The 25,709-nt window shown below is 37.1% G+C and overlaps 1 protein-coding gene across 4 annotated transcripts in view; it reads right to left on the bottom strand.

The window, feature by feature from the left end:
* ANAPC10 (anaphase promoting complex subunit 10) overlaps nucleotides 1–25,709 on the bottom strand; it is a 78,045-nt gene that overhangs the window by 51,297 nt on the left and 1,039 nt on the right. For all 4 annotated transcript variants that reach the window (XM_073805528.1, XM_073805529.1, XM_019926527.3 and 1 more), the window contains exons 2-3: nucleotides 24,311–24,437; nucleotides 9,032–9,122 (exon numbers count right to left, since the gene is read on the bottom strand). In XM_073805528.1, the coding sequence (XP_073661629.1) occupies nucleotides 9,032–9,122; nucleotides 24,311–24,437 (218 nt within the window). The remainder of the gene's footprint in view (nucleotides 1–9,031; nucleotides 9,123–24,310; nucleotides 24,438–25,709) is intronic.

Below are 25,709 nucleotides of genomic sequence, written 5' to 3'. Positions count from 1 at the left end.
ATGTATTATCTCATTGACTCCTTAACCTTGTGATACAGGAACTATTATCACCTCTATTTACTGATTAAAAAAAAAAAGTAACACTCAGGTTAATAACTGGCTTAAGGTCACAAAGCTAGTAGGTGGGCAGTGTTGTAGTTTACGCATGTATCTGCCTGCCTCATATGATCTTAACTACTATAACCTTCCTATTAATTAATCGTACTTAGCTTATCCAGCATTGTCATTAACACCATTTAACACTAACATGTAGATGTTTATAATTCTTTAAATTTGAGCTACATCATGGGTTCTTACCCTTGGGTCTATGTAGCCCCAGAAATCATATGTATAACTTATGCTATATATGTAGTTTCATTAGATTTGAGAAGGAAACTGTGACCTCCCATAAAGTTAAAACTGTTATTCCATAAAGCCTTTTAAAATTATTTATAAATTTTATCTCATGGTAAAATTTAAAAATAATATTGCTTAGAAAATCATGCTGCTTGTCCAGTGGCAATGCATGTGGGAAGGAAGCACATACACTGTGCTACAGGACTTGCCCTCCCACCATAAACAACTAGAATACCAGACAACACATATGGAACAATCGTCTGCAGACACTGAATGACAAGACGCAAAGGCCTGTAAGTCCTGAGAGAAAGGAAACGAATGAGGTGAGCCCTATGAATAACTGGGCTTTCTGACTGATGGCAATTTCTCAACTGCTATGCAGGCAGAGAAAAGCCTAAAAGAATCTTGCAGTCTCACTGAACTGAGGAAGGAGCTATACTGAGCAAAAACTCCAAAAATCTGCCTGGAGTCCCCTTGAGTCTTTGAACACCAATCTACACAGGCATAGATAGGGTGAAACTCCACAAAGACATGCAAAGAACAGTTGCTGGGGGAAGGACAATTACTGAGAAACAGTAAGCCAAACAATTCCCAGAGCTTTGCACAGAGTAAGCAAACATTAGAGTTCCCAATAACCAAAGTGGAGAATCCAAATAGCTCCTCAAATGTCTAGGACATTCATTTGAGATCCCAGAAGGATCAAGCCTTTGTATTCCATGAGGCTAATCTTGCCCAAGAGAAGTGATCTTAAAGAGTGGTCTGGGGGGCTTCCCTGGTGGCGCAGCGGTTGAGAGTCCGCCTGCTGATGCAGGCGACGCGGGTTCGTGCCCTGGTCCGGGAAGATCCCACATGCCGCGGAGCGGCTAGGCCCGTGAGCCATGGCTGCTGAGCCTGTGCGTCCGGAGCCTGTGCTCCGCAATGGAAGAGGCCACAACAGTTAGAGGCCCGCGTACTGCAAAAAAAAAAAAAAAAAAAAAAGAGTGGTCTGGGGATCTATTGGGGATCTGTAGGGGATTTCAAGATCCTTTCAGGGCATCAACAAGGTCACAACTATTTTCCTAATAACACTAAGATGTTACTTGCCTTTTTCAGAATCATTCTTTTATGAGTATACAGTGGAGTTTTCCAGATGTGATCTGACACGGGATACTGTAAAAGATTTAATGAAGAAGCATATGTGTGACTCCAGCTGTCTCCTCTGAAGCCAGACACTAAAGAGATTCACAAAAAAAGTAAAACAATAACACTCTTCTCACTATTTTTTGTTTTGGAAGAGACAGTTATTTTTCATCTAAAAATGGTATTTATGTTAACATAATAATAGGTTAATTATTTAACTTTAGATGAATAAATAGATACTTTAAAATTCCTCAGCTATAATTTCCAATATGGTAAATACTGAGAGGATATAAAAAGTAGACAGAAGATCTTTGGAGACCTCAATAAAAGTTTAAAGTGGTACCGAAACCAAAAAAAAAACTGGAGGCTCGCTGCCCTTGAGCAGGGATCAGCAAACCACAGCTCAGAGGCCAAATGTGACCGACCACTTATTTTTGTAAAAAAAGTAATATTGAAGCAAAGCAACACCCACTCACTTACATACTGTCCATAGCTGCCTTTGCACTACAACAGCAAAGCTGAGCAGTTGCCACAGCTTAAAACATAGTTCGCGAGGCCTAAAATATTTACTATCTACCCCATTACAAAAAGTTTGCTGACTTCTACCCTAGAGTAAAAGGTACTCTAGACCACAGTAAAGGGGCTTAAAATGAAGCCTCAAAAAGATCAAGTTGATTCTTAAGAACTTACCTGCCTATCAGAACAAAGTCTAATCGTCTTTATAAAACAAAATCCAACACTCAACATGGTAAAATTTACTATATCTGGCATCTAACCAAAAATTACTGCAAAGAATCAGAAAAATATGACCCATAATGAGGAAAAATCAGTAATTAAGACAGATGTAGAAAAGACTGAGATAATGGAATTAAAAAATAATAATTTAAAAAGAGAAAACATAAACATGTACCTATAGGTATATAACAAACTACCTCAAAACTTAGTGGCTTAAAAAAATAATCATTATTTTGTTTATGAATTTGGAATTCGGGCAGGGCCCAGAGGGGAAGGCTCCACACAGCACTGGGTGTGGCTATTTGACTTCAGAGGTGAAGGACCTGCTTCCAAGACAGCTCACTAACATGGTGGTAAGCTGGTGACACTTGTCAGCTGGGAGCCTAGCTGAGAAATTGGGTTTTGATTCACTTTTTTTATGGGCTTCTCCATTTGATGTGTGTTTTCTCACAGCATGGTAGATGGGTATCAAGGGAGAGAATCACATAAACGAGAGAACAAGGCAGATTGCCTTTTATGATCAAGCCTTAGAAATAACAGTATCATAACATTCGTACTCTATTAGACAAGAAATCCACAAAGGCCTGACCAGTTTCAAGAGGGGAGACATAGATGTCTCTTGATTAACTAGTAGCAAAGCTGAAGAAGAGCATATGCAATAGGAAATACTAATGTGAACATACTGGAAAACATTGTCTCCCTTCCCTGGAAATCAGGGGGTGGAACTGAAAGTTCCAACCTGCTAATCACACGGCTGGTTCTCCCCACAACCAGCTCCCACCCTTGAGCGGAATCCAAAAGTCACCTTCCCTAAAGTGTTTTCAAGAGCCTGAGAGCAAGAAGTCAAATATTACCCCATTGCTCTTAAAATTCAGGAAATTCCAAGGGTTTGGGGAGCTGTGAGCCAGGAGCTATGAACAAAGACCAAGTATATATGAGACATCTGAATAACCATGTATTCTTCTTATAAATCACAATATTGTAATAACTGAATATTAGTAACAACTTTGGGTCAATAAATTAGATAATTTTGATAAAATGGACAAGTTCTTTGAAAAAAACAAATTATCAAACTGATTCCATAAAACAGATAATCAACAAGGATCTACTATATAGCACAGGGAACTCTACTCAATATTCTGTAATAACCTATATGGGAAAAGAATCTGAAAAAGAATGGATATATATATATATATTTATAATTGTGTCACTTAGCTGTACACCTGAAACTAACACAACATTGTAAATCAACTATACCCCAATATAAAATAAAAACTAAATTAAAAAAATAAAAAATAAAAAAATCTGCTGACAACTGAGGCATAAAAAAACTATATTTTTCTGGGGGAGAAATGTCTCAATGGACATGGGAGAAAAATTGGTAATTAAAGAGAAAATCTGTGCTATGGCAAAAAAAAAACTGATTCAAGAATAGAAAATCAATTAAAGAAATAAGATGTTGTATGTTTAATTAAAAAACCCAACAACTTCACATAAAAAAAACTCTGGGAACAGATAGCTTCAATGGTGAATTTTATCAAATATCTAAGCAAGAAATAATAGTGATTCTATATGAATCCTTTTAGACTAAAAAAAAAAAAAAATAGAAAAGATGAATGAAACCAAAAACTGGTTCTTTGAAAAGATAAACAAAATTGATAAACCTTTAGCCAGACTCATCAAGAAAAAAAGGGAGAGGGCCCAAATCAATAAAATCAGAAATGAAAAAGGAAAAGTTACAACTGACACCACAAAATACAAGGAATCATAAGAGACTACTACTACAAGCAACTATACACCAATAAAATGGACAACCTAGAAGAAATGAACAAATTCTTAGAAAGGTACAATCTCCCAAGATTGAACCAAAAAGAAATAGAAAATATGAACAGACCAATTACCAGTACTGAAATTGAATCAGTAACTTAAAAACTCCCAACAAGCAAAAGTCTAGGACCAGATGGCTGCACAGGTGAATGCTACCAAACATCTGGAGAAGAGTTAACACTTACCTTTCTGAAACTATTCCAAAAAACTGCAGAGGAAGGAATACTTCCAAACTCATTCTATGAGGACACCATCACTCTGATACCAAAACTGGACAAAGATACCACAATAAAGGAAAATTACAGGCCAATATCACTGATGAACATAGATGCCAAAATCCTCAACAAAATACTAGCAAAGAGAATCCAACAATACATTAAAAGGATCATACACGATGATCAAGTGGGATTTATCTCAGGGATGCAAGGATTTTTCAATATCCACAAATTAATGTAACATACCACATTAACAAATTGAACAATAAAAACCATACGATCATCTTAATAGTTGAAAAAAAGCTTTTGATAAAATTCAACAAACATTTATGTTAAAAACTCTTCAGAAAGTGGGCACAGAGGGAACATACCTCAATGTAATAAAGGCCATATATGATAAACCCACAGCTAACATACTCAATGGTAAAAAGCTAAAAGCTTTTAAGATCAGCTAAAAGCTTTTAAGATCAGGAACAAGACAAGGATGCCCACTCTCACCACCTTTATTCAACATAGTTTTGGAAGTCCTGGCCACAGCAATCAGAGAAGAAAAAGAAATAAAAGGAAAACAAATTGGAAAAGAAGAAGTAAAATTGTCACTGTTTGCAGATGACATGATACTATATATAGAAAATCCCAAAGACATTACCAGAAAACTACTAGGGCTAATCAATGAATTCAGTAAAGTTGCTGGATACCAAATTAATACACAGAAATCTCTTGCATTCCTATACACTAACAACAAAAGATCAGAAAGAGAAATTAAGGAAACAATTCCATTTACCATCACATTAAAAAGAATAAAATACCTAGGAATAAACCTACCTAAGGAGACAAAAGACCTATACTCCAAAAACTATAAGATGCTAATGAATGAAACTGAAGACAACACAAACAGATGGAAAGATATCTTGGATTATAAGAATCAATATTGTTAAAATTACCATACTACCCAAGGCAATTTACAGATTCAGTGCAATCCCTATCAAATTACCAATGGCATTTTTTACAGAACTAGAACAAAAAATTTTAAAACTTGCATGGAAACACAAAAGACCCCGAATAGACAAAACAATCTTGAGAAAGAAGAATGGAGCTGGAGGAATCACACTCTCTGACTTCAGACTATACTACAAAGCTATAGTCATCAAAATAGCATGGTACTGGCACAAAAATAGACATATAGATCAATGGAACAGGATAGAAAGCCCAGAAATAAACCTATGCACTTATGGTCAATTAATCTGCGACAAAGGAGGCAAGAATATACAATGGAGAAAAGATAAGTGGTGCTGGGAAAACTGGACAGTTACATGTAAAAGAATGAAACTAGACTATTCTCTAACAACATATACAAAAGTAAACTCAAAATGGATTAAAGACTTAAATGTAAGACCAGATACTGTACAACTCTTAGAGGAAAACATAGGCAGAACACTCTTTGACATACATCGCAGCAAGATTTTTTTGGATCCATCTCCTCAAGTAATGGAAATAAAAACAAAAATAAACAAAAGGGACCTAATTAAACTTAAAAGCTTTTGCACAGCAAAGGAAACCATGTACAAAATGAAAATACAACCTACAGACTGGGAGAAAACATTTGCAAATGATGCTACCAACAAGGGATTAACTTCCAAAATACAAACAGTTCATATGGCTTAATAACAGAAAAACAAGAACCCAATCAAAAAATGAGCATAAGACCTAAACAGATATTTCTCCAAAGAAGACACACAGATGCCCAACAGGCACATGAAAAGATCCTCAATATTGCTAATTATTAGAGAAACGCAAATCAAAACTACAATAAGGTATCACGTTATACCAGTTGGAATGGCCATCATTAGAAAAATCTACAAATAATAAATGCTGGAGAGGGTGTGTAGAAAAAGGAACCCTCCTACACAGTTGGTGGGAATGTAAATTGGTGCTGCCACTATGGAGAACAGTACAGAGGTTCCTTAAAAAGCTAAAAATAGAGTTACCATATGATCCAGCAATCCCACTTCTGGGCATATATCTGGAGAAAACTGTAATTCAAAAAGATACATTCATCCCAATGTTCACTACAGCACTATTTACAATAGCCAAGACATGGAAGCCACCTAAATATCTAAAGACAGATGAATGGATAAAGAAGATGTGGTATATATACACAATGGAAAATTAGTCAGCCATAAAGAAGAATGAAATAATGCCATTTGCAGCAACATGGATAGACCTAGAGATTATTATATCAAGGGAAGTAAGTCAGACAAAGATCATATGATATCACTTATATGTGGAATCTTAAAAATGGTATAAATGAACTTATTTACAAAACAAATAGACTTACCGACATAGAAAACAAACTTACGGTTACCAGAGGGGATACTGGGGTTGGGGGGGAGGGGAGGGAAGATATATTAGGAGTTTGGGATCAACATATATACACTACTATGTATAAAATAGATAAACAAGGGCCTACAGTATAGCACAGAGTGTATTCAATGTCTTGTAATAACCTATAATGGAAAAGAATCTGAAAAAGAATATATATATATATATATATATATATATATATATATATATATGTAAAACCGAATAACCTTGCTGTACACCTGAAGCTAACACAACATTGTAAATTAACTATACTTCAATTTTTAAAAAATGGTTTAAAAAAAAGAAAAAGAAAAATAGAGGCAGAAACACTTCCCAACTCATTTTATCAGGCCAATATTACCCAGTAATAAAATCAGACTAAGATATTACAATAAATGAAAATGATAAACTAATATCCCTCAAGAATATAAACATAAAATTTTTCAACAAAATATTAGTAACTCAAAACCAGTAACTTATAAAAAAGGATTTAAAAACTAAACAAGGATATATGACAACAAAGGCATAAAAAATAGACAAAATGAGTTCATCAAAATTAAGCACTTTTATAAAAAGGCAATCTACAGAATGGGAGAAAATATTTGGAAATCATGTATCTGATAAGGGACTAATATCCAAAATACATATAGGACTCCTAAAAATCAACAAAAAACCAAAACACCCAATTCAAAAATGGGCAAAGGACTTAGCCATTTCTCCAAAAAAGATATCAAATGGCCAATAAGCACATGAAAAGAGGCTCAACATCACTAATCATTAGAGAAATGCAAATCAAAACCATGAGATACCACTTCACACCCATTACAATGGCTATTATCAAAAAATAGAAAACAAGTGTTGGTATGGATGTGGAAAAATCAGAACTCTTGTATATTGCTGTTCTGGATGTAAAATGGTGCAGCTGCTGTGGAAAACAGTATGGTGGTATTTCGAAAAATTAAACATAGAATCACCATTTGATCCAGCAATTCTACTTCTGGGTATATGTGCAAAAGAACTGAAAGCCAGGACTCAAATAGATATTTGTCCATCATGTTCATAGCAGCATTAGTCACAATAGCCATAAGATGGAAACAATCCAAATGTCCATTGATAATAAACAAAATGTGCTATATACATACAATGGAATATTATTCAGAAGGAATGAAATTCTGATATATGCTACAACATGGCTGGACCATGAAAACATTATGCTAAGTTAAGCGAGAAACAAAAGGACAAATATTTTATGATTCAACTTATATGAGACACCTAGAGCAAGTTACAAGAGATTTATCTAAATCTCTGCTTCTAAGACAACAAAATAAAGATAAAAATAGCTGTAAAGGCTAAAGGAAATAAATAGGGAAGGCATTTAGCAAAATATCTGGTATTTAAAGTCTTTAAAAAAATATTAGCTGTTACCTTCATTTCTGGTGTATACATATTTAATACCCTAGGACAGGAATTGGCATACTACAGCCGACTGGCTGAAACCTGCCCACCACCTACATTTGTAAGATAAAGTTTAATTAGAACAGCTAAATTCAGTCATTATGCATTGCCTACAGCTGCTTTCATGCTATAATGACATTAATGAGTAGCTGCAACACAGACCAGCTAGCACACAAGGCCTAAAATATTTGCTATTGGGCTTTTTCATAAGAAATGTGCTGATCTATATCCTAGGACAATAAAAACAAACCAGAAATACAATGCTACAGAATGTTAAAATAGATGGTGTAAATGGAGCAAGATAAGCAAGTTAACTGGTTTCCATCTGTCAATAAATTCAAAGCAAATGACAAACATATGGCGGTTTTCCATTTCCCCCCAAAAGTAAGCATTTCAAAACTGAAAGTGTCCTTAGAAGTAATAAGTTAGAATAAATTTTTTATCATCACTCCTGGTGTACTTAACGCAATGCATTAAGGCATTGCATTGGGTCATAAGCAAAGCATACTTTTCTGAAATAAATGATATTGAAAAGTATATATGAGAAATATCTACATAAAAGGAACTGCGTAAAGTACCACAAAGAATTCATAAAGGAAACAACAAGGTCCTACTGTATAGCACAGAGAACTATATTCAATATCCTATGATAAACCATAATGGAAAAGAATATTTAAAAAAAAGAATGTATATATATGTATAACTGAATCACTTTGCTGTCCAACAGAAATTAACATAACATTGTAAATCAAGTATACTTCAATAAAAAATGTTGATTAAAAAAAGAATTCATAAAGGATAAGACAATAAACTTAAAACATAATCTAGTTGAGTCAAAAAGTAATCTCTAAGGCTTATAAAAAGCAGAGTTAAGTGCATTTCAATATAATTTCTATATTTCTTTAAATTTTATGTAAATAAAATCAATTTCTTTGTCTACTTATAACCTATATAAATTGAAAAATTCAAAAATATATTACCTGAATTGGATGTTCACTAAATGAGGCTGGGAGCCATCTGACTGCCAATAAGTTTCTAGATTGTCATCTCGTAATTGATCCACTCCAAATCCTGAAAGCACCACGAGTGACAATAAATTCTCATGATAAAGAAAGAGCCATATATTCAAAATACAAAATTACCACATATATTTGTCCAGAAAGTTTGATAAAGAGGATAGTGAGTACTGTGAAATTTAAATTAACCAAAACTCTTCAATCCTCTTAACCAGACCTCACTTCTCAGAAGCATAAAAAATTAATAAACAGAAATCTCAATTAAACAGATTTGGGAGACCAGAAGGGGAAGTTCTCACACCCTGTGACCATAACGGAGCCCAAGAAGAAGAAGAAAGTCTCCTTTCTTGGCAAGGACTCAGCCAATGAAAAGCCACGGCCTCTCTGTTTACTATAGCCCTCCCAACTTCCTTTTCCTCTCTGTAAAAGTGTGCTACTTCACTTCAGTGTGGAAACTTGCACTTGGCTTGCCATGGTTGCAGACTCTGAATTGCAATTCTCTGCTGATCCTAAGTAAACCCATCTTTGCTGGAGCAATATCTGGCAGACTATTTATTTCAGATCAACATGTTGGTGGCCTCTACGGGGACGAGAAAAGACCCCCAATGGTTCCAAGGCTGGCAAGCAAACAGGTGCAGTACCCACCATTGAACCCACTGTCACTCACTGCTTTCTCACTGACCCTGGAGTTTGAAAGTCTTTCTCTTGGATCTCAGCACACGCCCTCTTTGCATTTGAAGCTCTCCAGGCTTTACTCGGGATCTATTTTAAGGTTTCATCTCTTTGGTTAAGGCTTTGTTTTGTATATGAGTACTCATTTGGCAGGTCAGTCTAATTTTGAGATCAGACTGTTTCAACCAAATCTGACTGAAAACACCTTTGGCCCATTCATTCGGCAACAGGGGCTGTTTCTCTGAAACTGTTCCAGTTTTCTTCATCCTCCTCCTTTGGAAGGGGCTGTCCTATGGAAATTGGCTGTAAAAGTCTTTGGCCTGGCTCCTTCTAAAACCAAGCTGTCTTCTTCGAACTGGCTGGGATTAGCCTGCAAGCTGTTTGAATTGAGCAGTTTGTGCTGTAAGCTGTTTGGAAATCGTTCTTTTACTCCAGAGAAAAACTGAGAAATGGGATCCTAGTTATCTAAACATTTTGAGGGTACCCACCCCCTAGGAGGACTCCAGATGATTTTGTTTAAAAGCCAAGGTCCTTCCTCAGGCACATTTCTAACTAAATGGACCAACTTGACCAAAAGCAATGTAGAATAGAAATGGCTATTACAAAGAACTTTTGAAATCCCTAACTTAATTTCCTTAGCACTGAAATGGACTACAATAGCTCAAAAATTTCCAGAACTGAGTGCAATGCTTAGTTTGATTGGTATTTTGAAGCTTCTCAACATTATCAGGGGTCTAAAATTGCCTCTCTGCAAAATAAAATTTTAAGATTAACTGAGGCGAACAAATGATTAAAGAAAGATACAATGGCTCCTGGAGCCTCAGGCTCTATCTTCCTTGGCTGTCTGAGGCGCCACCTCAGGCATCGTCTTCTCTCCCTCCCTCAGCTGCTGGTGGCCAGACTCCACCTCTGGCTCCCTCTTCCTCCTTCCCTTCTGTGCTGCCTACACCTCCTCTATTCCTTCAATTCCTCCATACTAATTCTCTCACTAACCTTCCCCTTTTCTCTTAAACTTTCCCAACTCCCTTTTCCTCTGAACTTGTCAGAACCTGCCCCTTTAATATTAAGCCTTCAAAGGATCCAGAGGCTAGACCCTTAATTTCGTATTTCCCTGGACCAAAGCTGAACCGCAAGCCATATTCAAAATTTTCCCAAAGTAACTGAAGATCCTCACATATTTGCTGAGGAATTTAATACAGTCATTAAAACTTATCAACCTGGTTTCTCTGACTCCTATCAACTAGTTCATAGCTTTTTGGTGACGGCCAGGCCCAGCAACTGAAAACTGCTAATTGGAAAAATCCTGAATATTCTCTAGAATTACAACTGGGAGACCAGTCCACCAACTTATTATCATATGACCAGGCTTGAACAATCGCTAGGCAACTTCATCGAGCAATTCCTGAGGCTTTTCCAAAGTCTGTTGATTGGAACAAAATTCAGACTTGCAGACAAAAGTCTGAGGAACCTGTTTATGATTACTACAATCAACTTCTAATTGTTTTTGAAGAAAATTCTGGTCTTCCTTCAGATATTGATTCCACCCAGGTCGTTTTTAACTATGTTTATTAATAGGCTGAACTGGGACCCTTCCTGTCTAATAAAAAGGACCAGGATGGAATGGGAAACTATGTTCACTCCAGATTTAGTTAATCTGGTAAACCAGTTCTCTGGCATTTTAGACGAGTCACCTCAAAGGAAGACCGCCTAAATTCTTAATTTTCAATTCCAGCAAATGAAGACTCCTAAACAGAACCAAAACCCTCCTAGTTTCTACTATTATTGCGAAGAGTCAGGACATTGGAAAAAACACTGTTACAAATTTAAGCGTTTCAGGTGCCTTCAGCCCTCTAACCAGCCTCTCCAACGTCCTCCCAATTCTCAATGACAGGGCTCTGAGGAACTATAGGGCTCTTCCCAATGCTCTCAATCAGTTTGGAGAAACATTTCTCTAGACTGGGAAGGAATCTCTTCCAGTCCTGACACTGAAGCCACACTCTAAACCCCACTACTATAAAACAGCCCCCGCCCCAGAGAACTAAAACAATTCAAATAGTGGGACTCTCTAATGATCCTCAAGAGGTTCCTGTTTCTGAACTCGTTCCCTTTTGTTTAGGTCCTTTGAGAGTTGGACACTTTTCTTTCCCCTCAGTTCATCCATCCTTATTCATTTATTAGGTCGAAACTTCTTAGAGAATTATCATGCCAGAATTTCTCCCAAAAGGGGAAAATAATTTTAGAAACTGATGGTAGTCATCAGAATAAACAACCAGGTGAACTAAATGACCCTCTGACATCTTTTATTTGTTCCATCTTTGATGGTAGTAGAGCAGATTCCAGAAACACTGATCATTTGTCCCTATTATCAGCTACCACCCTCCTTATGGGCAAAATCTCCAACTGACGTTAACAAAATTCACAGCACACCTCCCATCAAGATTCAAACAGACCCCTCAAAACCTCTTCCAGGAATTAATCAATACCTTATAAGTAAGAAAGTCTTTCAAGCCATAAAGCCCATAATATAAGATTACAAGGCTCAAGGCCTCATTATCCCTTTTACTAGTCCCTGTAACTCTCCCATTTTACTGGTGAGAAAACCTAAGGGTGGACCTACCAGCAATAAACAACATTGTTATTTATCCCTGGACACCCTGTTGTTCCTAACCCTCACATGTTACTAATGCCCATTGCTACCATGAGTAAATTCTTAACTGTAATTGATTTATGCAGTGCATTCTTTAGTATTCCAGTTGAAGCCCACACCTTTTTGCCTTCGCTTGGAAAGAAATACAATTCACCTAGATAGTAATGCCTCAGGGTTTTACTGAGAGTCCTGTTTTCTCACAAATGCTAAAAGCTGATCTGGACGACATAAAACTCCCTAGGGGTTCTACTTTGTGGCAATATGTGAATGATTTGCTTCTTTGTTCTCCTTCTAGAGCTTCCTCACAGGAAAATGGCATCCACCTGCTAAAGCTTTCAGCCTTAATGGGACGTAAGATTGCCAAAGAAAAATTGCAGTTGGCCCAAATTCAGGTTTGATATTTAGGACATCTGAAATCAGAACAAGGGCTACACCTAGATCCCAATAGATTTCATGGTGTCCTAAGTTTCCCAAAACCCTTAAGTGCCAACTGCAAGGTTTTCTCGGGCTAGCTGGTTATTGCTGAAATTGGACTCCAAATTTCTCTTTTATGGCCAAAGCCTCTATATGTTTTACTTAATGATAACAGCCCTGACCCAATTTTATGAGAAGAACAGGAGGACACAGCCATCAAGGCCTTAAAGGAGAGTTTGATAAGCCCACCTGCCTTTGGGCATCCCAATTATCAGATTCCTGTTTTCCTTTTTGTATATGAAAAGGGGAAGAGAATGTCCTTGAGTTACTCACCCAAAAACATGGGGCCCACCATTGACCCATAGGGTATTATAGCCAGCAACTGGACCCTGTGACATAGGGATACCCCCCTTGCCTTAGAACCAGTACAGCCACTGCCCTTTTAGTTAAGGTCACCAAGAAAATGACTGTGGAATCCCCTTTAATCATTTTTGTACCTCATGAAGTAGAAGCTCTCCTGAATTCTCATCACACTCAACATTTCTCAGTCAGTTGCCTTACCTCCTATGAAGGCCTTTGTTAATTGTTCTTCACACCACTCTTTTACACTGTAAAAGCCTGAATCCACCTCCTCTTTGCTCCTCAGCAAATTTATCTGGAAATCCTATATCATCCAGCCATTCCAGATAACGGAAACCTATCTGGTATTGTTTTTCCTGATTAAAATCATAATAATTTACACTAATTAAAAAAATTAAGTGCGGAGTTTTCAAAAAATTTAAGCAAAACAGATTTAATTTATGTTTTATTTTTGGACTAAGTAGTATATTCATTTTAGATCAAATTCACAAGGTACAAAAAAGAACATGGTGAAGTCTCTCTCCCCCCAGCATCTAGTTGCCTTCTCCAAATATAATCCAAGTTATCAGTATCTTACATACCCTTGCACAGATGTAAGCAAATATATATATTCTTTTTTCCTCTCTACACAAATGATGGCATATTATACATACTTCTACACTTTGCATTTTTCTTTTCATTTAATATATCTAAAAGATTAACCCATATCAATAAATTAATAATAATAGCAAACACTGATATCACATTTAATATGTGCCATGCACATTTCTAAGCATTTTATATATATTAAATCATGAAATATTTATTAACTCATATAATAACTCAGTTAACCTAAACATCTTTTAAAAATTCTGTATCAGATCATCTCGCTTCCCTGCTTAATATCTCTAGTGATTTCTCTTTGTACTTAAAATCCAAATTCTTTTCCAAGGCCTACCAGAGTTCACATAATCTGACCCATGTCTAATTATATCTCCAATGTCATCTTCTACCACTTAACCTCCTTACAACTCTCCAGCCACACTAGCCTTCTTTCTGAACTTCGAACATGCCAAACCAGTTAGCTTAGAGCCTTTTAACTAGGTGTTCCCTGTGTCAGGAAGCTTCTTCTCTGAAATCTTTGCATAGTGGATTCTTCTTAACATCTACATGTCAGTGCAAATTTCACTTCCCACGAGAGGTCCTCCTTGATCTATTTATTATATTGCTGTTTTATTTTCTCCAAAGCACATATTGCTATTCAACTCAGAAATTCTTTAACTCAATGATCATAACTGTCAGTTATAGCATGAAAAGAAAAGAAAAATTTCGTCAGGTTTTTTTTTTTTTAAGAAAAATAGAACTTACACCACCCAATTATGCCTCTCAAAATTAACTCATAAAGGCAATGTCTTGGTAGAAGATATGGATCAAGTGGAAAGTATGTTCTAGGTATTCACAAAATACAGCCTCATCAAATCCCTTATTTTTGTCGGCTTATAAAATATCACGCATAGAGTCAAACATAGAAAATGTACCTATTTTTCTCCTAATCTTCTTTCCCAACATGGTATGCATTTGATGCTTATTAAATTAAATGATTAAATTATTATAATAAGACTCTGGTATCATGCCGGCAACCACACAAATCTGACCTTTAGTTTTTCCAGTCTCTTGGGCAGAGACTGACAATTGTGCTGAACTGTGGAATTGTTTTCTGATGCGTATTCAATTAAGCTGAATCTACTAAATACATTCCAACTTTAATCTGAGTGAAATATTGAACCAGCATTTCCAAAGATAAAATAATAATTTTGCAAAGCCATCTACCACCAACCATACTGTAGCAGTGAGGTACATCTGTATCTCCCAAAGACTGATACTAACATTTTGAAAGTTTATTAAAATTCTCCCTTATATCAGTGCTCACCTGAATTACTGCATATCTCCTAACTCATTTCTTTACCTCTAATCTTGCCTCACTTCAGTCCATCCTTCACAGTTCTCAAATGTGAACAAACACTGTTTCATTCTGCTACTTTAAATTACTCAATGGCTCATACTCTCTGTACAATAAAGTATGAACTTTTTTTTTTAAATTTTATATTTTTGGCCATGCTGCGCAGCTTGCGGGATCTCAGTCCCCTGACCAGGGATTGAACCCAAGCCACAGCAGTGAAAGCCCAGAATCCTAACCACTAGGCCACCAGGGAACTCCCAGGTATGAACTGTTTAACAAAGCCCCCTATGATCAGGCCTCTTCCTAACTAGCTAGTTTCACCTATGCCACTTCCCTCTGTTCTAGTCTTACTGACTACTCACAATTCTTCGAAAGAACCATGTTTTGCTTAGCTATACACCTTTGCACATACTGTTCCTCTTGCCTTTATGTCCTTCCCCAGTGAAATTCTACCTTGCCCCATCATGCCAGATACGCATCATCTCCATGAAGACTTCCCTGATCCTCTGAAGCAGTGTCAATCACTTTCTCCTTTGGCCCACTACTGCACTGAGCCCATGCTTAGAGGGAAGCAGTACGACCTAGTGAAAGCCTGACTGCCTTGAGTCCCAGCATTCCCACTTATTAGGGGATATTTGCCAAACTGCTTAATCTGTCTGTACTACAGTTTCCTCATTTGGAAAATGATAAAAAATAACAGTAAATACTTCATACGACTTTTGGAGACTTTACTGAGACAGTTGTTTATTTTATACATGCAAAGTACTTACAACAGAACCTCTCTTAGGAAGCATCAAATAAAAGTCATAAATTATTACATTGTATAATAATGACTAATTTAAAGATACAATTCCTCCATTAGATCGTGAACTCCTTGACAACAAGGTCTGTGTGTCTTTTTTATTTTTTAATCTCTAACAGTGTTACAGATTTCAGCAACTGTCTGCTGACTTGAACTGAAAAATATCTGACCATAGAGAAGTAAGGTTAAGTAAAGGTTAAACAACTAACTTTCTCATGCTGTTTCGCATTAATAAAGACTATTCAGTCATTCATAACATGCAAAATGATAATCATATAATTATATTTCACTGATGAACACAAAGCTGAAAATCACAGAAGTAAAATGTGTGACAGCACAATGATGAATTTCAAGACTTTCATACCCAACACATTTTTAAGTGATCCCCACCATTCTTCTGGTAGTGTCAGCCATTGTTCTTTTCTGCACCTCCAAGATGTCAGAGCAGTGGGGCATCTTCAGGGGACCAGTAACTTCTAGGTGTTGTCCTCTGCCAAGCCCCACAGCATAAAAGAATGTGAACTGGCACTGATTCTTACCCTGTTACTGACATCAGTATGGCACCAGTCGAATTATGCTACTCAGTAAAGCAATAGAAGATACTCAACTTGAGCAAATTCACAGAAATATTTGGTGCTATAAAGAATATTAGAGGGCTTCCCTGGTAGCACAGTGGTTAGGAATCCACCTACCAATGCAGCAGACACGGGCTCGAGCCCTGATCCGGGAGGATCCCACATGCCGCAGAGAAACTAAGCCCATGTGCCACAATTACTAAGCCTGCACTCTAGAGCCCGTGTGTCACAACTACTGAGCCTGCGTGCCACAACTACTGAAGCCTGTGTACCTAGAGCCTGTGCTCCGCAACAAGAGAAGCCACTGCAAGGAGAAGCCCACACACCGCAAGGAGGAGTAACCCCCACTCGCCGCAACTAGAGAAAGCCTGCGTGCAGCAATGAAGACACAACACAGCCAAAAATTTAAAATTTTTTTAAAAATTAAAAAATAAGAAAAAAAAGAATATTAGAAACTTCTGAAGCAGTCTAGGATACATGAAGCTAGAAAAAGGCACCATCCTCACTCAAACAACAAGAAAAGGCTAGATAAACTACAAACTCATAATTTTTCTTGAAAACATGAGTGCTTAAAATCACGCAGCAACCAAATATCCTGAAATCCAAGAAGGGTCAGCTCCCAGGTTAGGAGAGAAAGGATGGGCAGCCTGTCCCAACTGTGGTAGAGCATGGAAGGAAGGATCAGCGAGCAAATAAACATAGAAGGAGAAATCAAGTAGAATTTCAACAAATTGCTAAAGGCTAAGCATGGGCTATCATAAAAGTATAGCAGCCCTGGGAGTCACAAACACAAGGTGAACTCACTCTGACTCTCAGACTCTTTTCTAAGGGCCTCACTGTACACATTAGAGGACATTTTTTGGGGAAAACAAGAGATTGGAAAGCCTACGTCAGTGGTACATGCCTGGAGGAGGGGACAGACTGCCACTGCAGGAAAAGCAAAAACCCCAACCGCACAGACCTATCCTTGCTGGGAGAAAAGTAAAAGAAAAAACACTCTACACTTGGGGAAGAAGCAGAAAACACTCCTTCCTCTGGGGATGGGGCAGAAAACTCTCTCCTAGGAAAGTCCAGAGTTTCACTATCATAGGTAGGAGGGACCAAAATGCTGAGAAAGTCCCAACCTGGAGGTCAGACATGCAAGGGCTGTCTAGGATTGAAGCTAGACCAGGAAAACAGAGAAGAAATCCTGCCTCTGATCCCCTGCACTGAGTTACAACCATCGCATTTTACTGCTGGAGGCAGGGCAAGAGGATGGAGAGAGACACCCTCTGAAGCACAGGGATACAGAGATAACTGAAAATGATTGTGGAGGAGGAACATTAAGAAAACTCCTCTGGCACAACAGCCCCGCCATAAGTACTGGGCATCTTTAGAGGAATTTGAAGCCTGTGATATTGAAAGTAACCATAATAAAACAAACAAACTCAAACCCAGCTCAATTCCTAACTAACACAACCCCCACTATAAAAGGCTGACAGAGGAAAACAGGTATCCATTTCAAAGTATAAATACCATTTTTCTCAGTATCTACTAATCTATATGTGATGTTTGGCATTCAGTAAACATTTATGACGCACAAACAAGCAAGAGAAACAAATATTATCAAAAGATAAAGCAATCACTAGAAATAGACTCAGAGATGAACCAGATGTTGAAACTAACAAATGGGGACTTTAAATAGCTATGATTAATATGTTAAAGAATCTAGGGGAAAAGGTAAATGAAATGCAGGAAAAGACAGGGAATTTCAACATAGGAGAAAACTCCTTTAAGAGTCAAATGAAAAAGCCATAATAAAAAACACCATATCAGAGATGAAAGATTCCGTAGACAGAATCATTAGTAGACTCAATAATGCCAAAGAAAGAAGTAGTAGACTTGAAGCTAGGCCAATTAAAAAACCCCAAAGCAAAACACAAAGAGAAAAAAAAAGAAAAAACAAAAAATAGAGCACCTAAAAGCAAGGGGACAAATACCAAATGGTCTAGCAAATTAAATGGTCTAGCATATGTATAATTGGATTCCCAGAAGGATGAGGATGGGGCAAAAGAAATACTTGAAGAAATAATGGCCATGAATTTTCATAAAGTAATGCAAGACATTAAACCAGAAGATCCAAGAATCTCAGTGGATCTCAAGCAGGATTAAACACACACACACGCATACACGTGGACACATAATGTTTATATTGCTGAAAATTAACGATAAAATCTTAAAGCCAGCTAGGAAAAAAGCCACATTAACTACAGCAGACTTTTCTTCAGAAACTATGCAAGCCAGAAGATACAGAATGACATTTTTACAGTAGTAAAAGGAGAAACCTGCTAACCTAGAATTTCATGCAGGGAACATATATGACAGTAATAAAAGCAAAATGAAATTTTTTTCAACCAAACAGTGCTAGCAGACCTGCAACACAAAAAATGTAAAGAAAGTTCTTCAGACAGGAGGAATATGATACCAGACAGAAACCTGGATCTATTCAAAACAATAAAAAGTTCCCCAAATTGAAAACGTTAAAGTAAGCATAAAGTTTGTTTTTTAATCACTCCAAAATATAACTGATCTTTTAAAACAAAAATAGCAACAATATATTCTGGGGGTTTAAAATATGCAAAAATAAAATACATAACAAAAATGGCATAAAGCATGGGCATTAATTGGAAGTATACTGAAGGATTTGTATACCATATCTATAGTAGTATAATATTACTTGAAGGTAAACTGTGACAATTAAAGATGTACAGTGTAATCCTTAGGGCAATCCCTCAAAAATTTCAAAAAGGATGTATAACTAATGAGTCAATAGTGGAGATAAAACAGAATCATAAAAAATACTGAATTTATCCAAAATCAGGTTTAAAAAAGAGGGAATAAATGGACAAAACCCCCCAAATTCCAAGGTCGTAGTTTTAAATCTAATTACATCAGTAGGTACATTAGGTGTAAATGGTCTAAATACTCCCAATTATAAGATAAAGAATGTCAGACTGGATTTTAAAAAGTAAGACCCAATAATATGCTGTCTATAAGAAATCCACTTCAAATAAAAAGATATATACAGTTTAAAAGTAAAAGGAAGAACTTCTAGTTTCCGATGTGACATGTAAAGAGTTTGGACAATGTCACTCTCATCCTCACAACAACAACAAAAAAGCTGAACTAACTGAAAACCAATAATTTTTCTTAGGTCCCAAAGAGGTCACAGGGCAAACCACCATCCAAAAAACTGAAGAGAACAGAAAACAGAATCACATCTTACCAGGAGCAGAAACCACCACTAGAGTTAGCAACTGGTAGGAAAACTTAAAGAGTAATTGAGTAATTGTTCATTCACTAATTGCTAGAGACTGAGTACAGACTAGCTTGAGAGATTAAAAGCTCCTGGAAGCCCAGCCTTAGAGAGGACTCCACATTTTCATGAGTTTTACCTCTAGGAGCCCCACCAGGTTCTCTTCAGGGTAAAGATCAGAGAAAATTCTCCAGTGCTTCCTGCAGATAGAGGGGGAAAGTAATCTTTATGAAATAAACCAAAAGCATTTTCTTCCCCTTTAACAAAGGCCTGACTTAAAGGAAAACTGTTTTAGCAGAACCTAAGCAACATGGGTTTTACCAGAGCCTGACATGGGGGAGGGAAAATACCCAACTCCATCCCCCTCTAGCCTTCCTGTCTCATCTAAGTGGGGAAAGAAAAGTTGAGAAGTGCTTGTAAGGTCACAGCCATGAACACAGGCCCACTAAAAGACTGAGATCTAATCAAAGGATTATAGAACACTTCCATTCCCCCCATAACTTACCACCATATCAACAGGGCTCCAACATAATATCAGGAGGTTAAATTCAAAAAACTGCAAGTTTAGATGCCATTTAAGGAGTCTCTAGGGAAATCCAAAGATAACAAGGAGACAAAAACAAAGACACTAAAGAAATTTTAGCCTCTGAATCTTAACGTTTACCCATCAGGCAGAAAATCAGCAAGTATATGGTTGAACTGAACAGCACAGTCAATCAGCTAGATCAAACTGATATTTATAGATTACTTCATCCAATGACAGCAGAATACACAATTCTTCTCAAGTTCACATGCAACATTAACGAAAATGGACCACATTTTGGGCTATAAAACACAATAAAAACATTTAAAAGAATAGAAATCACACAAAGTGTGCTCCCAGACCACAGCAGAATTAAACTAGAAATCATTAACAGAAAGCACTGCTTTCTGAAATTTAGCATTTATAGCATGAACTACATATATATTAGAAAAGAAGAAAGCTCTAAAGTCAATAATCTAAGCATTCACCTTAGAAAACTAGAAAAAGAAAAGCAAATTAAATCCAAAACAAGCAGAAGAAAGAAATAATAAAAATCAAAGAAAAAAATCAATGAAACTAAAAACAGCAATTAATAGAGAAAAATTACCAATACTACAAGCTGGTTCTTTGAAAAGGTCAATAAAATCAATAAACCTCTAACCAGGCTAACCAAGAAAAAAAGAAAGAAGACACAAATTACTAATATAAAAAATGAAAGAGGGGCCATCACTACTGATCCCATGGACAATAAAAAGGGTAATAAAGGAGTATTATAGACTTCATGCCCACAAATTTGATAAATAAAATGGACCAATTCCTTGAAAGACACAATCTACCAAAACTCACACAAGAAGAAACAGATAATCTGAATAAGCCTATATCTATTACAAAAATTGAATAAAAAATTAATACCCTTCCAAAAGCAATCACCAGGCCTAGATGGTTTCACTGGTGACTTATGTCAAACTTTCAAGGAAGAAATAATACCTAGTCTGCATAATCTCTTCCAGAAAATAGAATCAGAGGGAATACTTTCTAACTGACTCTATAAAGGCAACATTACCCTAATAACAAAATCAGACAAAGACATCACAAGAAAGGTAAATTAAAGAACAATATCTCTCATGAACACAGATGCAAAAATTGTCAAGAAAATATTAGCAAATTGAATCCATGTATAAAAAGAATTATTTACCACAATCAATTGGAATTTATTCCAGGTATGCACAGCTGTTTCAACATTCTAAAATTAACTAATGTAATCCATCAAAACAAACAACAGGCTAAAGGAGAAAAACCACATGATCATATCATTAGATGTTGAGAAAACATTTGACAAATCCAACATCCATTCAAGACAAAATCTATTAGCAAACTAGAAATATAATGGAACTTCTTCAACTTTATATTATCTACAAAAAAACAACAGCTAACATCATATATAATAGTGAGAAAATAGAAGTTTTCCCACTATGATCAGGAATAAGGCAAGGATATCCCTTTTTGCCACTCCTATGCAACATCATGTTGCAAGTCTTAGCTAATGCAAAGGAAGAAATAAAAACAATAGAACCCAGCAATTCTACTTGTAAGTATTTACTCAAGAAAAATGAAAATATATGTCCACAAGAAAACCAGTACATGAATGTTTATAGCAGCTTCATCCATAATCACCAAATATTGGAAGCAACCTTATCTTAGTTAACTTAGCGCCTTAAAACACCAAACATGCATCACTTCACAATTTCTGTGGGATAGGAATTTGGGACCAGCTGGGTTGCGCAGCTTGGCTCTGGGACTCTCATGAGTTTGCGGTCAAGTTATCTGAAGTAATTATCTAAAAGCTTGACTAGAGCTGGAGAATCCATTCTAAGGTAGCTTACTCATTTGACTGTTGACAAAAGGCCTCAGTTCCCCACTGGCTATTGTCAGAAGGCCCTGTTTCTTTGCCACACCAACCTCTCCATAGGTCCCCTTGTTTCCTCACAAAATGGCAGCTGGCTTCCCCTAGAGTGCGTGATCCAAATAACAGCAAGGCAGAGCCACAATGTCTTTTATGATCTAGTCTCAGAAGTCACATACCATCATTTCTGCCATATTCTCCTCATCCCAGAGACTAACCCAGACACAATGTGACAGAGGTCATCAGAAGGGTACGAATACCAGGAAACAAGGATCACTGGGACCATCTGGGAAGCTGCTACCGTAAACCTAAATGTCCATTAACTGGTGAATAGGTAGACAAATTGTGGCACATCTGTACAGCGGAACAGTAATCAGCAATAAAAAGGAACCAACTCCTGATAGAACAATCACAAATGCATTATGCTAAGTGAAAGAAGCTGGACCCTAAGAGCTACATAAAGTATGATTACGTTTATATGGCATTCTGAAAAAGGCAAAACCAAAGGGACACAAAATGGATCAGAGGTTGTCAGGGGTTTAGGAGGGGGCAGAAGACTGACTACAAAGGGACATGAGGAAATTTCTTTGAATGATAGAAATATTCTTTATTTGTGATGTGTTTGTTAAAATTCATAGAACTATGGGACTTCCCTGGCAGTCCAGTGGTTAAGACTCCGTACTTCCACTGCAGGGGGCTTGGGTTCGATCCCTGGTCAGGGAATTAAGATCCCACATGCCACGTGGTGCGGCCAAAATAATAAATAAATAAATTAATTAATTAATTTTTTTTTTTTTTTGTCATACGCGGGCCTCTCACTGTTGTGGCCTCTCCCGTTGCGGAGCACAGGCTCCAGACACGCAGGCTCAGCTGCCATGGCTCATGGGCCCAGCCGCTCCACGGCATGTGGGACCTTCCCGGACCGGGGCATGAACCCGTGTCCCCTGCATTGGCAGGCGGACTCTCAACCACTGTGCCACCAGGGAACCCCTAATTAATTAATTTTTAAAAATTAAAAACAAAAAAATTCATAGAACTATAAACACAAAAAGGGTGAGTTTTTCTGTATATCCCCAGCTACTCATAAAAAGAGAGAGAAAAGAATCTTAAGGGGAAACAGAAGAGGCTTGAGTGGGAAGACACTACAGGAGACAACATGTAAATAGTAGAAGTTTCTGAGGGAAAAGTGACTACCAAATCAATAACATTATCATTAACATTACTCAAGCTAAAAAACTTTCTCTGAGCTTGATTCTACAGACTCAAAATACTCATCAAATTATAGGTTAGACAGATGAGAAAAGGTACACATGTATCCTGGCACATCCTGGCAAAACTCTTGAAGTCTAAGAATAAACAGAAAGAGCTTAAATGCTGCCAGAAAGAAAGAACAAGTTACTTAGAAAGTGAGAGACAGGCATAGCCTTCTTAGTTGCAACATGACGAAAAAGAAAATGGTAAAACAGGATCCACAAATTTTTGAGAGAAAAGGACTGCCACCCAAGAATTCTATCCCAACCAAGAGTAAAATAAAGTTATTTGGGTATATGTAATCACTCAGAAAATGTATCAACCACTTATCCTATCCAGAGAAATAGCAAAAAAAAAAAAAAAAAATGCTAACCAAATAACTGAATGATACCAGAGAGAGGGTAAAAAGAGAATTTATGAGGGACTTCCCTGGTGGTCCAGTGGGTAAGACTCTATGGTCCCAATGCAGGGGGCCCAGGTTCGATCCCTGGTCAGGGAACTAGATGCTACATGCATGCTGTAACTGAAGAGTCCGCATACTGCAACTAAGTCTGCATGCCACAACTAAAGATCCCGAGTGCCACAGCAATCACTGTACTGCAACTAAGACCCGGCACAGCCTAAGTAAATAAATAAATATTAAAAAAAAAAAGAGGGAGAGACCTTATGAGACATGTGCAGTTAAACTGAAGCAGATACTAGTAAAGCAATTGAGAAGATATATAACAAATGAAAATCCAATTAGATTTATTTTAGAATTAAAATAAAGCATCTTAACAGAAAGAATATTAAAGTTAGTCCAGTGCACAAGAAAACTTTCAGCAGTTACTATGAACAGCATTTTTGTGTTGTTTTGTTTTACCTGGTTTGCAAGATGAGAGTGACCAAACAGCTTGTGACCCAATTTCCCGTACTGTTCCAGTCCTTTCCAACTGCTTAGGGTCAGCACCGGGAGGTGTCTTATTTGGTGTGGTCATTTTAAAAATATTCTATGTAGAAAAAAAAAGTATCCACATTATACCCAGACCTGAGCATCTTTCTACAAAACATAAAAGTAAAAATTTAATAGCCAAATCGATCACTAATATATCCTGGATATTAATCATCTATTTCTCGAAAGCAGTTGACATAATCACTGTAATTAAAAACTCTTGGGAATTCAGTTTTTGTTTCTAAAATAGAACATATTATAACTTACAAGTTGTGCAAAGCAGCAGACTATAGTAGTCAAAGGGCACAGGATCAGGGTCTCAACTTCAGCCTCGCCTTGGGCTTTATTTCCTTTCCTGTCAAATGGGTTGATTTGATCTACACTCCTATAATGCTATGCAGTTGTATACCTCTATGAGTAAAAATTCCAATCCAAATGAAGTTTTTCCCTAGAAAAGTCAGACTGAAATACTCTTATTCCAGGAATATGTAAATATTGGTCTACATTTTAAATAATCCGTTAAGTGATGCAGAGAAAAATCACATCTTCTCATTAGTTGTCAAAAGCTCCATTTATATGTGCTCTTACCATAGTACATAAAGTCAGAAAAATGCCTTTAAGGTCTAGAAGTGAATAACTGGCCTATTCTAAACCACAAGTTTACTTCATCTTTTGTTAATCTTGGTAGGCATATCCAAACGTGAAAAAAAAAATAGTGGATTGTGAACAACATGTAAAACTGCTTCGGTAGTGCAAAGTTACAGCTATTGAACATCGTTATACGTAAATGCTGTTATAAACCTGTGCCAAAAGGTCTGTATACCATCTCCTTGACACCTCCTGAGTCAGATCTCAGTTGTTCCCTAATCTCCACACAAGCAGTTGATACTCTTTAAATAATAATAGACACTGGACTGCAAACTTTGGAAAGGCCTGAGGTTTAAACGCTCCATTAGCAATTTACTGAATAAATAAACAGATGAATGAATAGCTTCAATCGTAAAGTATTTGCCACCTGCAAGTTAAGTAAGGTCTGGGATGAGACGATTAAACCTGTGGCCACATTGCCAAACACCCAAACATGTCAAATTGTCCAAAAAAATGGCCCATCTCTATTACTGGAGCAGAATTTAACTGCCGAACTTGGTACTGGACGCCACCAAGTGGATAAAGCACGGAACTCGGAGAAGAACGGGTTCGTGGCCACACCGTTCAGGAGCTGAGGCCAAGGAGAGAACGCCACCACGAGCAGTGTCTGGACCAGACTCCGTGGGTTCTGCTTGACACCTCTGCCCGAAGTGCGAGAATAGGCAGCGTTTAAGGATCCATT

The sequence above is a fragment of the Tursiops truncatus genome, chromosome 5, assembly GCF_011762595.2.
Source record: "Tursiops truncatus isolate mTurTru1 chromosome 5, mTurTru1.mat.Y, whole genome shotgun sequence".
In the NCBI taxonomy this organism is placed as follows: Eukaryota; Metazoa; Chordata; class Mammalia; order Artiodactyla; family Delphinidae; genus Tursiops; species Tursiops truncatus.
This window is presented reverse-complemented; position numbering and strand designations above follow the sequence as displayed.